At 46.0% G+C, this 13251-nt stretch overlaps 1 protein-coding gene across 3 annotated transcripts in view; it reads right to left on the reverse strand.

Moving 5' to 3' along the window:
• The window catches only part of LOC144768018 (alpha-2-macroglobulin-like protein 1), a 293319-nt gene that overhangs the window by 185784 nt on the left and 94284 nt on the right, over positions 1–13251 (reverse strand). For 2 of the 3 annotated variants that reach the window (XM_078651412.1, XM_078651414.1), the window contains exons 12-16: positions 12827–13057; positions 12041–12104; positions 11661–11809; positions 6922–7071; positions 3371–3577 (exon numbers count right to left, since the gene is read on the reverse strand). In XM_078651412.1, coding sequence (XP_078507538.1) covers positions 3371–3577; positions 6922–7071; positions 11661–11809; positions 12041–12104; positions 12827–13057 — 801 coding nt within the window. The remainder of the gene's footprint in view (positions 1–3370; positions 3578–6921; positions 7072–11660; positions 11810–12040; positions 12105–12826; positions 13058–13251) is intronic. The other variant, XM_078651413.1, reaches the window with a different exon arrangement.

Below are 13251 nucleotides of genomic sequence, written 5' to 3' on the forward strand. Positions count from 1 at the left end.
TACGTGCGAGACCTTGCTGACGTACCGGCCGAACTGTCGGAAATTTTCCAGACATTCGAAAAAGTATCGGGACTTAAGGTCAATTGGGCAAAGTCCGGAGTGTATTAGTTCAGCCCGGACACGCAGGAATGCGACGTGAGCCTCGGAGGTGCCAGGCTTACTTGATATCCTACCACCTTTAAATACCTCGGAATGCACATATACAGGGACGCGGAGAACATACTGGAGGGTAACCTGGTGTGTGCTATATCCTCATTACGAGCCCAGATGGCGTTCTGGAAGACACTGCCTCTAAACGTACCCAGTAGGATTGCACTATCCAAAATGATAGCATTGCCTAGGCTGCTCTATCACTTCGCCAACATCCCACTATATGTCCCCGCAAAAATATTCCGAGACCTGGAGTCAATGGTCCGCAACCTGATCTGGAATACTGGGCGCCCCCGAGTGGCCCGGACGAAACTCTACTCCCCAACTGCTGAAGGTGGGCTGGCAGTCCCTAACATGGAGCTGTATTACCTAGCGGCACAGCTACAATGGGTGACGCACTGGCTGAGCGGCACGCACCTAGAAGACATGGCCACCGCTACCTACACATGGACACACGTGCAGGTATGCGCATGGTTTCATCCCTTGACTAAAGGACCCCGCCCGCTACCTCTACATGTAGCTGTGGCCCGCAAATGTTTCCTCCGCAGTCTGAAACTGACCCGGGAAGTTAGGCCCTATGCCCCCGCGCTTCCCCTGTTGGGTACCCCCAGGAGGAGCAGAACGGTGACACCGCGCATTCTGGAGTGCTGGACTGCGGCTGGGGTGGAGACCATGGGTGACCTTTATGCAGATGGGGCTATGCTCCCTTTTGAAGACCTGGCGGAGAGCACGGGTCTGCCAGCAGGGCAGTTCCTGCTCCATGAATCTATACTGAGGGCATACACGGAATCCTGGGGAGATGTTCGGGAAGAACCGCCGATACACCACCTAATGCAGTACCTACATGTCATGGGCAACGGTTCCCACATCATCCATTGGCTGGCGCAGGCCCTCCTCATGCACACACAACGGTCCACACAACCGATACGGGACAAATGGACGGCCCACCGAGGGAGGGATTGGACGGACAAGGAGTGGACCATGATCCTAGCCTGCCCCATGCATATCCCACGCAACTCCCGCTTCCGAACCATTCAATTCTACATACTTCACCAGGCGTACTTATCACCGGACAGAATCAACAGATACTTCATGATCAACACCGCTACCTGTCCCAGATGCGACCTGCTAGGCGCGGACATATTGCACATGCTCTGGCATTGCCCCTCCTTAGCCTCATACTGGGGGGAAGTGACGTCTCTCCTGACACGCAGCACTGGCCCAGGGCTGCCATGTACGTGGGAGGCTTGCATCCTAGGATTATATCAAAGAAATAAGCTAAATAAGACACAAGCCAGGTTCTGGGATCTAGGCTTCATCACAGCCAAGCGATTACTCACCAAACACTGGAAAAAGAGGGAGCCACCGGTCCCTAAATACTGGTATGCTTCCTTCACTAACTGGGCTAGGGCAGAAAGTGTGGCATTGCATCGAGAGGAGGTAGCGGGCGTACGGCAATTCTCAATCGCACAACACTTTGATGGTATAATGAGATCCCTCCAGAAAGAAGGCGCGACCAGAGGCTTTACATAGGGATCGCCACAAGTGAAGTGACACAGACGGGTTGGATGGGGAAACATCAGGAACACGGATGGTGCTTCCCCCTCACGACACTCACATACTCGGAGCGCTGGGGATGTGGTGCTTACAGATCGGTGGGGACTGCCTCCTCCCCAGCCACCCTGACTACTGGCAGATGACCATACCATACATCCGACACGCTGGTCGGAGGTTCGGACAGTCACCAGCACGAAGGCACACCAGTACATGCCCTGTTACAATATCTACCTGGCCCCCTTTTGCGGCATCGCTCCCTTAGGCACACTCTCCCTCCCCACCCCCCCTCCCATTTAACCCCCCGTTTAATTGTTCTGGAATCTTGTCTCCCGCACACAGCCTCCTTTTTTCCTCTCACACATCATCCAGGAGGCACACTCGGACACCCGGCCAGCCACGAGGGCAGACGCGGGCCGTGTCTCCCCGACTTATGGACAGGCTATAACGGCTATCCATATGAAACATCACGCAAAGCAATATTAATCCGTAGGGCTCTACTGTCCTTCATGGACGGAGTGCCTCACGGCGAGGATAGGCCGCACACATGTATCAGATACCACTACTCAGTAGACACGCACCCGAAGTCTGTCCGTGACCTCTATGGGTTTCAGTACAATAGACACTGACATGTCACTTGGCGACACGGCCAACATTGTGGGACACACAGATGAGAACTGTTCAGTTCACAGAGTTAAACTGTTTCTTACAAACTAATAAAATGAGACGTCCTTTGAAGGCACAATTGTATTATGAGCACCTGTACTATGTAGGATGCAGTTAATGACCTATAATCCATAGTCATAGCTAAGGGAATGTATACCTGTTTCTTACGCCCTTCTCTCCTTAAAATACATCGTAATGCTGCGGTCGGCCCTAAGGGTTGTAGGCTACGCTATGTGTAATGCTCTATTTATCACTAATAAACGTCTTGCAAAAAAAAAAATAATAATAATTGCTCCCAGGGCTCAGTAAGGGATGTGAGACTCCATTTGTGGGTGGCAGTGTTGGTTAGTGTACAAGCTGCTCCCAGGGCTCAGTGAGGGCTCTAAGACTCCATTTGTGGGTGGCAGTGTTTGTAGACCCCATTTGTGGGTGGCAGTGTTTGTTAGTGTACACACTGCTCCTAATGTTCGGTAAGTGCTGCAAGACTCCATTTGTGGGTGGCAGTGTTTGTTAGTGTTTAAGCTGCTCCCAGGGCTCAGTGAGAGCTCTAAGGCCCAATTTGTGGGTGGCAGTATTTTTTTGTCTATAAGCTGCTCCTACGACTCAGTGAGGGATGTAAGTCTCCATTTGTGGGTAGCAGTGTTAGTGTACAAGCTGCTCCTAGGGCTCAGTGAGGGCTGTAAGACTCCATTTGCGGGTGGCAGTGTTTGTTAGTGTACATACTGCTCCCAGGCTCAGTGACGGCTGTAAGACTCCATTTGTGGGTGGCAGTGTTTGTTAGTGTACAAGCTGCTCCCAGGGCTCAGTGAGGGCTGTAAGACTCCATTTGTGGGTGGCAGTGTTTGTTAGTGTACAAGCTGCTTCCAGGGCTCAGTGAGGGTTGTAAGACTCCATTTGTGGGTGGCTGTGTTTGTTAGTGTACAAGCTGCTCCTTTCACCCAGTGAGGGCTTTGACATGAGTGAAAGTGTGAAGTTGTTACGCAGTGCACGCTCAACTTACCTGCACCAAGCTGTATACGTCAGGGTCCCTCTGAGGCCACCATGGCATAATGGAGCGCCTTCTCCGGGACGATAATTGCCGACCCAAATCAGCGGGACGGGGCATAATTCCAGGAAAGAAAGGGTAGTGTGGGCAGGGCGATTCCATCGGGTCCTCCGTTTGGTAAGGGTAACCCCCAAAAAAGCCAGGCCGGATCATGTTGAACACCTAAAGGAGAGGAGATAATGGAACTCACTGTGACAAAAATAGAACAGATGCTTTTCTGGGAAGAAAATCTGTACAGTAAAAGGTGAGTGGCCTTGAATTACAGGTCCAAGACTCAGTAAAGGACTTATAGTGACATTATGAACAGAATGATAGAAAGATGAATGCTTTGAGGTCCCAAATACAGGGATATATGATCAAAGGCTGGTTATTCACAAGACCCCCAGCAACACATATGTCTTTAAAAGATAATTTTAATTTACAGGCTCCCAAGTTATTATTAAAAGCCTAGAATACTGCAATATGCATAGTCTGGAACACTCCAGTGTCTAGTATAAAGAGCAGAAAACTATTGCTGTTGTATATTGAAGTTAATCACTTCGAACTTTTGTCAATTTTTTTTTCTCCATTTAAAGATCGTGTTTTCATGCATGGCTCAGAGATGTGAAAGAATGGGCACTGGCAGAGGAAACGCACATGCAAAGCGCTAGGAGGGATGAGAAACTGAACGAGGATTTGCTAGCGTGGCGAACCATGTGTATGACTGGACTGTCCTCGTCACCCAGTGATTCTGAGGGGACAAGCGGGGAATTGTACTCTGAGTGTGACTCGGAGGGACCCAAGGTGGGGTTCCGGGATATGAGCAGGAGGCTGTGCCTAACCGAATGTCCTCACGAGCTCTAGAGTAAGCTGATGTTCCACCGCGTAGCTGCATTGTCTTGTATAATTTCAGAAGTCGTCATTCTCCGTAAATGTGCCATAATGAGTCCATCGATCTGTGAACAAAAGTGTGTGTTGTGTTTTTAAGATGCCATGGGGGAGGGGGGGGGGTGAGTTGTATTGTCTAACTGAAAACTGAAAAATAAAGTTTTATAAAAAAAAAAGATAGTGTTTTCCATTTTATGCTTCTATTTTAAAAGTACATATTAGGCCTGATTCACAAAAGTAATCTGAGACAAAATCCTAACTTTACAACTTTCGGTATTCACCAAAGGCATTTAGTAGTAGTAAAGTTAGGAATCCTAACTTTACTGCTACTAAATGCCTTGTGTATACCGAAAGTAGGAAAGTTTTGATTTTGTCTCGGATTACTTTTGTGAATTGGGCCCGTTGTCTGAACCATGTATTCTGTGTAAGTTTCTCTTTGTAATCATCAAGTTGCAAAGAGCAATGTTGTCCGTTGCCAGGCTGTTTGGAAAACAGTAATATACTTGGCCAGGTGCAGGCCGGATTCAGACTAAACAGTAAATTTGCAACTTTGATTATCTTCATTTAGCCTTAAACACAAGTAGGCCAGCTTTGCTGACAATGCTATTATCTTTCTGGATTTTTATGCCCTCTCCCAACCATTCACTTTTATCGATTCAGGAAAGTGGGAGGAATTTTTCCAAACTGGCTTTGAAAGATAGGACCCATGCCGTCACCTTGGAGAATCACAGATCCCACTCTAAGGATACAAAACAAGCACCAGTTCATTTTATCAGCCCTCTGCTGATGAGTATTAATGTTAGACCTTCAGCTGTGATTATTAGTTCCTTTGAGTTTGTGTTCTATCCATAGGTGGACAATACCGGCTTGATCTTTCGAGCTGAGGGCAGGGCCTCAGTTGAAACTGTACAGGAGAGCTTTCGGTGTTCTTTATTGGACATATCCAAATGATTGAAAGAGTAGAAGTTGCGGTGCAATGCAGAGGTCCTAGGAGTTTACAGTAAAAACTACCTTTTGTCCAATCATTGGAGGACTACTATAAAATGTTTCCCGCTGCCAGCTGAGGAGATGGTGAAAGAGGTTGAGATGTTATCAACTGTAGTATGACTTTAAAGCCTCCAACTAGTCAATCAACAGCTTCTTGCATTGAGGGTCCCAAGGAAACTGTTGCCTGTGCAACTTATGGATTTATTGGACTATGGCAAGTCTCTATAGGTTGGTCTGCCTCAATCCCTAACCAGGATCCTGCAGACAATACCGTTTTGCAGCCAGGTTAGTTTTGCACATTAGGAGAGTGGACACAGGGTCCCATCATTTAACCAATCTTTATTGACCGCCCTTTATGGAACATGTTTTGTTTTAAATGCGTGTGCATTGCACAGAGAGCATTCTATGATCAAGGTCCCCACTCGCTGCAGTTCTGACTTCTGATGTGTGCACCTTCAGGTAATCCAAAATCTGCAGCTGCTTATTTGTCTAGCATATTTTGTTGCAGCTGAGTAGATGGATGAATTTTTGTTTGCAACTTCCTTGTCAGATAAGGAGTGAATACAGTCATGCATAATTTAGGACACAGTTTAATATTTGGCCCAAACTTTTCATTTTGACCAGCAGTCTGTAGTTAGTTTGGCATATCGGTGACTCGCTAGCTCCACCATAACTCTCTGGGTCACTGCTTGTGCTTAATAAAAAATAAAAATCAATATTAATACATATTGCATAACCAATTTTTGTGTGTTTTATATACACTTTGGACAGAGTGCTGAAGGAACTCATGGAACTGACTAAACTGAATGGTGACTTTTTTATCTAATAGACTGCTGTGCTAAGAGAGGAGAAGGGATGGGAGTGATGAAAGATGAAAACGATGTCAGATTAACCCCTTCGACGCAGATGACAAAGCCAGCTCGTCATGGGCGTTACCTGCGCTACGCGCATGACGAGCTGGCTTTGTCACAAACCGCACGTTTTTTAAATTTCAGCGCGCATGCGGTTAAGGGAACATAAAATTGTAGATGGGTAACTGAATACCAGCAATGCTTTTCCCTGAGGGATTTTGTGTGACATCATATATTCCAAAAAGTTAGGCTTTTTTTGGCACTTAGAACATACTACTGTCAAAGACTTGGAAAGCCTTCTAGGTACTGACCGCAGACCAAATGAGTGACTCTTACTTGATAACAGAGGAAATTCTGCTGTAATGTACAGGTGGAGATATGGAAGCAAGCATCCGGTCTGTCTTTTGGTGCTATTCAACTATCCTGGTGGAAATTAGGGAATATATGATGGTCAATTTGGCAAATAAACCATTTCCTGCAATATTACCATATAACATAGAAACCTGGAATTCTCTTCTAGCCTGAACACTAGTGAGAATGCATCCTTTTGTTCCTCTGAGGTGTGGGATCCTTCGCAATAGCTTTCTTGGGTAGTGGAATCATGACCTCCGGTGTGAGCCATTCTAAATGTAAGTGTCTGAATACCTTCAGAGGGATGGAGGGCAGTGAAGAATGGAACTACATGGTGTTTGTTGCTGACCTCAGCCCTATGCATATAATATGCTCATGGCCTCTTTTCTGAATTCAGTATCTTTTGTTGACAGTGCCAACAGGTTGGGGTGGAGCAGCAGCATTACTCACCTTTTCACTTGTGAGCTCCTCCTCGGGTTTCATCAGCACTGTGCTCTTATCCACAGCGCGGACAGCACATAGAGAGCCGGCAGCCGAGTGCAGGTGAAGGGAGATATCAGCCCCAGGTAATGCCTCTTCTTGAGAGAATCCCAAGGTCACCTACAAAAACCCAACACAAAAGTCAAAAGGTGTCCCTTTGCCTCTGCATAAAATTGAAATATGACAAATTAGATTCCCAATACCCTTATGCATGGTCAATCAACCTGCTGGGATACCTTGATCTTTCACTGGGATTGAAGGGTGGAGCATCATGGAAAGGGCATTTTTTCCATTGACCATCCAGGCCCACTTCAATCCTACTGTTTCTTCCTTGACCACTAACTTTAGAGCCTGTTTTCCTTTCCTCTACCTCCCACCCTTTCTAAGCAGGTCTCAGTAGTCTTCTGTGGCTTTTGCATGGCAATGATTGGCCTTAAAATGGTCCTGTGCTCCCAGCAAGACATTTTTCCTGGTACCTCTAAGGATGTCTTTACGTAAGTGCCCCAACAAAGGCTGAAATAAACTAAGTTTGAATGCCTGGTTGACCATATAAGGTCTTGTTGGCCAGGGAAAGACTTTTGGCCTCTCCTGCGCCAGACACCAACCCAAGACTCCTTTGTGCGTATCCGATCCCAAAAACTCCAAAGAATATGTACGCGTAGACTTGGCCACACACCTACTGCTTTAACAACTAAAGACAAGAGCATCAGTTTCACAATCTAGCAAAGGCTGCTTAACTAGCGGTGAACCTTCAGCATTGATATGCCAACATCAGCTGTCCTCGTTGTTTACTGTGGTCTGAAGCCTAGTCAATAAGCAACCATGGAAACTCTTTTAAAATTGACCGATTCTCAATGTGATGCGCTGGCAAAGTACAGGCAACTGAGAAAGTAACACTGTAGGATGTGGTCAACAGTGGAGGTATGTTCGCCAGGACTCATGAAAAGGCAGATGGTCACTAGCCTCCCAGACAGGCAGCAGATCCAGATCCCATACCTTAGGCATCTTTAAGAGGACCATCCTTTAACAGTCATCAAATAACCTTTCTCCATGTGCAATTGTCAAAACCACAAAAAGGAATGGGTTTTGAAACACCTCACCTAAAGAACCCTGCCCATACCTATGCAGGTGTCTGATCCTAGCCAACCTTTTAAATGAGAGTGCATATATTTGGAAAGCTGTCTGGAGAGTCTGGATGCTATGCCTTTATTGCCAGGGTCCTCCACCCCCCTTATTGTCATGAACACTGCCGGAGCTTGTGAGTGGTCAGTTGCCACTGTGGTGGCACGGAACTGCCTTCTGTGTGCTTGCATCTGTTAGAGCTGCTGTACCGAAACATGGAGCAGGGATCATCACTCCTGCACAAAGGTCTTCTCCAAATGAGGCATAGGAGGAGTCTTCACTGCCTCACTGGAAGTGTCAGGAAAGAAGTGATGGTGCTGGGGCTAGAGTGCATTCATGGACATGGGAGCTAATGATACTTTGGAAGCTGCCAATGTCTTGTACTGAGATGCCCAATTAGCAATGCCTGGATACCTGGTACTGTGGGAACTGGCAATAGCTCTTCCAGATCATGTGAAACTGCCAATCTCTTTCTTTTGGTGCATGCGGATACTGGTAATACTTGTTAGCAGGCACATGAAAATGGGCATTCTTGTTAATGGGTGGCTAGTATTCACCATAACTGTTATTGGTGAAATGTTCAGTAGCTATCACAAGGCTCTTAAAATCTTATCATCCAAAATACCAGGCATGTGGAAAGTGCAATACTGCAATTGTGGGCACACTGAACTTTGCACAACTGAGATTGAGAAAATTAGATGTTAATATCTAACATTGAGCCTGTGGAAATTATTGCTTGAGATTTGCTTGACTGGGAATGTTGTTTAAAAAAAAGATTTCACTGGAATAATGTAGGCCTTCTTCTTTAAAACCCTGATGATTCGACTAATGTTGCTTGCCCTGCAGTGGTGCAGCACGGGTCCTGTTGAAAGCAAAGAAAGGCAAAAGAAATGCATCCGATTACTGATGTTTGGGTAGTAAAATATAACAATTAGGGTAAAGAGAGCCATTCAGGCCTCTGAGTCTATCAGCCACTGCGCCTTATGCACCACTGATAGTTGATCCCACCCACCCAGTGTGCCAAGGTATGTGTTAGTTAATCAGAATATCTCATCCATTTCAAGGGAGTTTGCAAAGGTTTGCCTTGCATTATCCCAACTTGTATCTGGTTTGCATGTAATAAAGAAATGACTTTCTTAGCACACTGCAAGAGAAGATGCAGATATTGGTGCTCTGCCATAGCCATGGACAGGGAACCCCCATTGGGGGCATGGGGTGTTCTGATATCACCAGGGTGATTCAGACAGCAACAAATTCCCCAACAATACCCAAACTACACCCCTGTTCCCTCTGCATGGACTAAAGATTTGGAAATGAACCGTCGCACTCGTAGTTACTCTTAGTGTAAAACAATACCAAAAAGGGGATTAGGTGCTAGATGAGTTCCTCCTTCTGAGTCTGGGAGGCAAAGATTAGTAACATGGTAGCGTCATTCCAACCGGGAATGACGTCCTCAAATGCACACTGAACAGTGTGCATTTGAGGACGTCATTCCCGGTTGGAATGACGCTACCATGTTACTAACCTCTGCATGGACTGCCAGGCAAAGAAAGGAATATACTGCAAGGGCTTGCTATTTGAGAGGGGTACAGGATAGCCAGGCATCTTCAGAGAATTCTGTTTAATGCCATCTTTAAGTGGCAAAAGAAAGGAGGAGAGGACTGTGCTGCCAACCAGCTGTTGTGGTGCTGGTTTTACTTCTGTCGTGGGTGGAGGTTTGCCCTGTTTTGGAGCTGGTTTTACTAGTGTGGTGGATGGAGGTTTGCCCTGTTGTGGTGCTGGTTTTACTTGTGTTGTGGTTGGAGGTTCGCCCTGTTGTGGTGCTGGTTTTACTTGTGTTGTGGTTGGAGATTTGCCTTGTTGTGGTGCTGGTTTTACCTGTGCTTTGGCTGTGGGTTAACCCTGTTGTGGTGCTGGTTTTATGTGTATTGTGGTTGGAGGTTTGCCATGTTATGGTGCTGGTTTTACTTGTATTGTGGTTGTAGGTTTGTCCTCTTGTGGTGCTGGTTTTCCTTGTGTTGTGGGTGGAGGCTTGCCCTGTTTTGGTGCTGGTTTTATGTGTTTTTGTGGTTGGAGTTTTGCCCCGTTGTGGTGCTGGTCTTACTTGTGTTGTGGGTGGAGGTTTGCCCTGCTGTTGGCCTGATTTTACTTGTGATGTGGCTGGAGGTCTGCCCTGTTGAGGTACTGGTTTTACTTGTGTTGTGGTTGGAGATTTGCCTTGTTTGGTGCTGGTTTTAGTTGTGCTGCGGGTGTGGGTTAACCCTGTTGTGGTGCTGGTTTTATGCGTTTTGTGGGTGGAGGCTTGCCCTGTTGTGGAGCTGGTTTTATTTGTGTTGTGGGTGGAGGTCTGGCTTTCTGAAATTGAAGAGTGACTAAGGGCATCATTTACTGTTTGGCGGACAGGACTCTATTACAAACATGATCGATATCACTTCCACCTTATTACAAGTGTACTACATGCCTAATTACAAGTCTACTACATCCAAATGCACTTGTGATAAGACGGAAGGGATATCCGCCAGTCTAAATCAGGCATCAAGTGATTGTTCCATTTGCCTATTTACCAAAAAAAAAAAATGCTTGGGAGTGGATGGTTTGGGAAGTGATGTGCTCCAGCTCAGAGTGCACCACTTTGTGTTCCACTTTGAAGCTGTAAGGCCAAAGGCTGACAATGATGGGCACAAACTGGTTTTGCTTCCATTTGTCTTTTTTTATACTAAGTAGAAAATAACCTAATTGCAGTGCTCAGTCAGCATTGCCCCAATAATAATGACTATTTGCACAAATAGAGGAACAGGAAAAATATTTAAGGCAACAGATTGAGGCCTTGAATTAATTGCTTGCTGACAATATTTGTGCATGAGCAGAATGCCATAAGTTTAATTAGTGGAAGGACTGACTCACCTTCGTACTTGTCCATGTGGATTAACTGAGTATCCCTGAATTGGACCATAATGAAACCTGTTACGGCAGGTGTATCATAATGGAATTACTACTTTTAACATCACCTGTGTTGAAGTAGTCCCTAATGCTTTGCAAAGCAAGCATTTTATTGGAAGCGGAAGGATTAATTTAAGTAGCCAAAGCATCATGTGAGCGAGACATATTCCAATTAGCTGAGCTGATGCATGATTTGACAATCATTGCTAATAGAGGCTAATCCAAGAAACAATGGAGGTACCAAAGCCCATGGTATGCATACTAAAAGATAGTGAGTCTCTTTGAGAAGTATGTTGTAAAAGATAGACCTAAAATATCTTAGACACTGATGTAAGTGAGGATAGAGTTAAGAATGACAGACCTCGGGTGAGACTGCATCTACAAGTGCTTTGACCACACAAACCCCCCTTGCCCCTCTCCCCCACCACCCTTTCGGAAAGGCTATACGTTACATCACAAAGAAGGTAGACTGTGTAGATCACCTCCTCTCATTACCCGTCAACTCAATTGTTTCCAAAGTTTCTGTTTCGATAAGATGATTTTTGGCGAGGTTTTGTAAAGTGTGGTTAACATATCTACTAAATTAGCAACATTTTAAAGTTGTGTAACATTTATTGTGTTGTGTAGGAAAGGCACGGAGTGCTCACCTCATTCTTGAAGCACTTCACTACGTTGAGATTAGTTGTGGCAGCAGCGACCTCGCCGTCCTCAAAGATGGTGAAGACTAACACCTTGGCCAACGGTGCGAACTCTGTGCTTATAGGAAGTTCAATGACGAAGGTGCCCTTAAGAACTGCTATGAGGAATGAAAAGAGAAAAGAGAAGGTGGTGGTTAGATGGTCATCTTCAGTCAAGGGACAATCATGAGAGACAATGGGCTATGCACAAAGTAAAGAGGAAAAGTGCATAGATCTGTTCAATAAGGAGCTTTCTATCGCTGTCGAGTCAGGATGCAGTGGGGACAGAGCTGGAAGGGAGCTGTGTAGAGCTCACAACAGTGAACAGAGTAAAAGGCAAAAATACCTACCATGCTCTTTGCCAACTGCTAACTTCTTATTTCCTTCGTGAATGATTCCTCCTTTGGATGAAACCTGGGGGAGGGATTGAACCAGTCAGCATCGGTGTCCTGGTAGCGAGAGCCATGATACAGGTTACTGATGAGCCCAGGACTAGGCTTCCAAGCCCAGCTGAACCCTGAAGACACTTAACTGAGGTGGCCTAGTATCACCCGACGATCAGACACATGCACGTATGTCCATTAGCTAACTTTCACAAGGTCTCAAGACTTTGACTAATCAAGCTGTCATTTGTGAGGTTTAAAGGATAAACAGGTGGTCCTTACCAGACCTGCAACCTTCTACGACACTCATACACTACAAGCCCTCATGTGCACCTTGCATTATGGGGCCAATTGACATCTAGTGGATATTAGGAGAGTTGAATTGGATGGAGGGAGGAGACAATGCAGCAGCAGTTTGAGCTTAGATCTTGCATGAACCACATAGCAATTAAGATAGCAATGTCGTTTAGTGGCTAGTCAGGGTATGACGTTGGTTAAGGACCTTTGGGAGAAGACAAGAACTGAAGCAGCACTGAAGCCTAGTAATCTGTGCCACTGGCTGTGTTACTAGATGTGGAATCAGACTTTAGCTCCCACACCTCACAGAAAGACAGGGAATTATGTGGGCTACCAGCATTACAGCTTATATTTTCAGCTTTGTGGATCCTATTTGTTTATAAAACCGCAATCTCCCTGTCAGCCTCATTTCTCAATTCAACCCCATTTCATCAAATATATTTCCCAGGACATTACCAGGTAGAACAGGTCCATATGTTCTGCATGCTCATGCAGCTCGTTTCGCTGGATGATGTAGTCCACTTGCAAGTCCTGTGAGTGACCACAGGGCAGCTGTCCCTGTGCAGAGTGTATCTTCAGGAAGCTCTTACTCTTAGAGTAGAAGGGTTTCAGCCACATGTAGGCATCCTGATAGTGGGGCACCACTTTTCCATACTCCCAAGGTTGCTGCTCCAGCTTGAAGCTCCCCTACATAGAACAGAAGAAAAATATTTAGATACTTAACATCTCTGCACTTTGTGAATATGTAGGAACTACCAGTGATGCACTTCAGTGGGTGGCACTATGTATTACACTGCTGGGACTTCCAATGCCTTGCAACAGATGCAATGGAAGATGCAGTTTCCTACATCTGCAAAGCAGGGACAGGCTCTCCTGCCTGG

This window comes from Lissotriton helveticus, chromosome 7, assembly GCF_964261635.1.
Source record: "Lissotriton helveticus chromosome 7, aLisHel1.1, whole genome shotgun sequence".
NCBI lineage: Eukaryota > Metazoa > Chordata > Amphibia > Caudata > Salamandridae > Lissotriton > Lissotriton helveticus.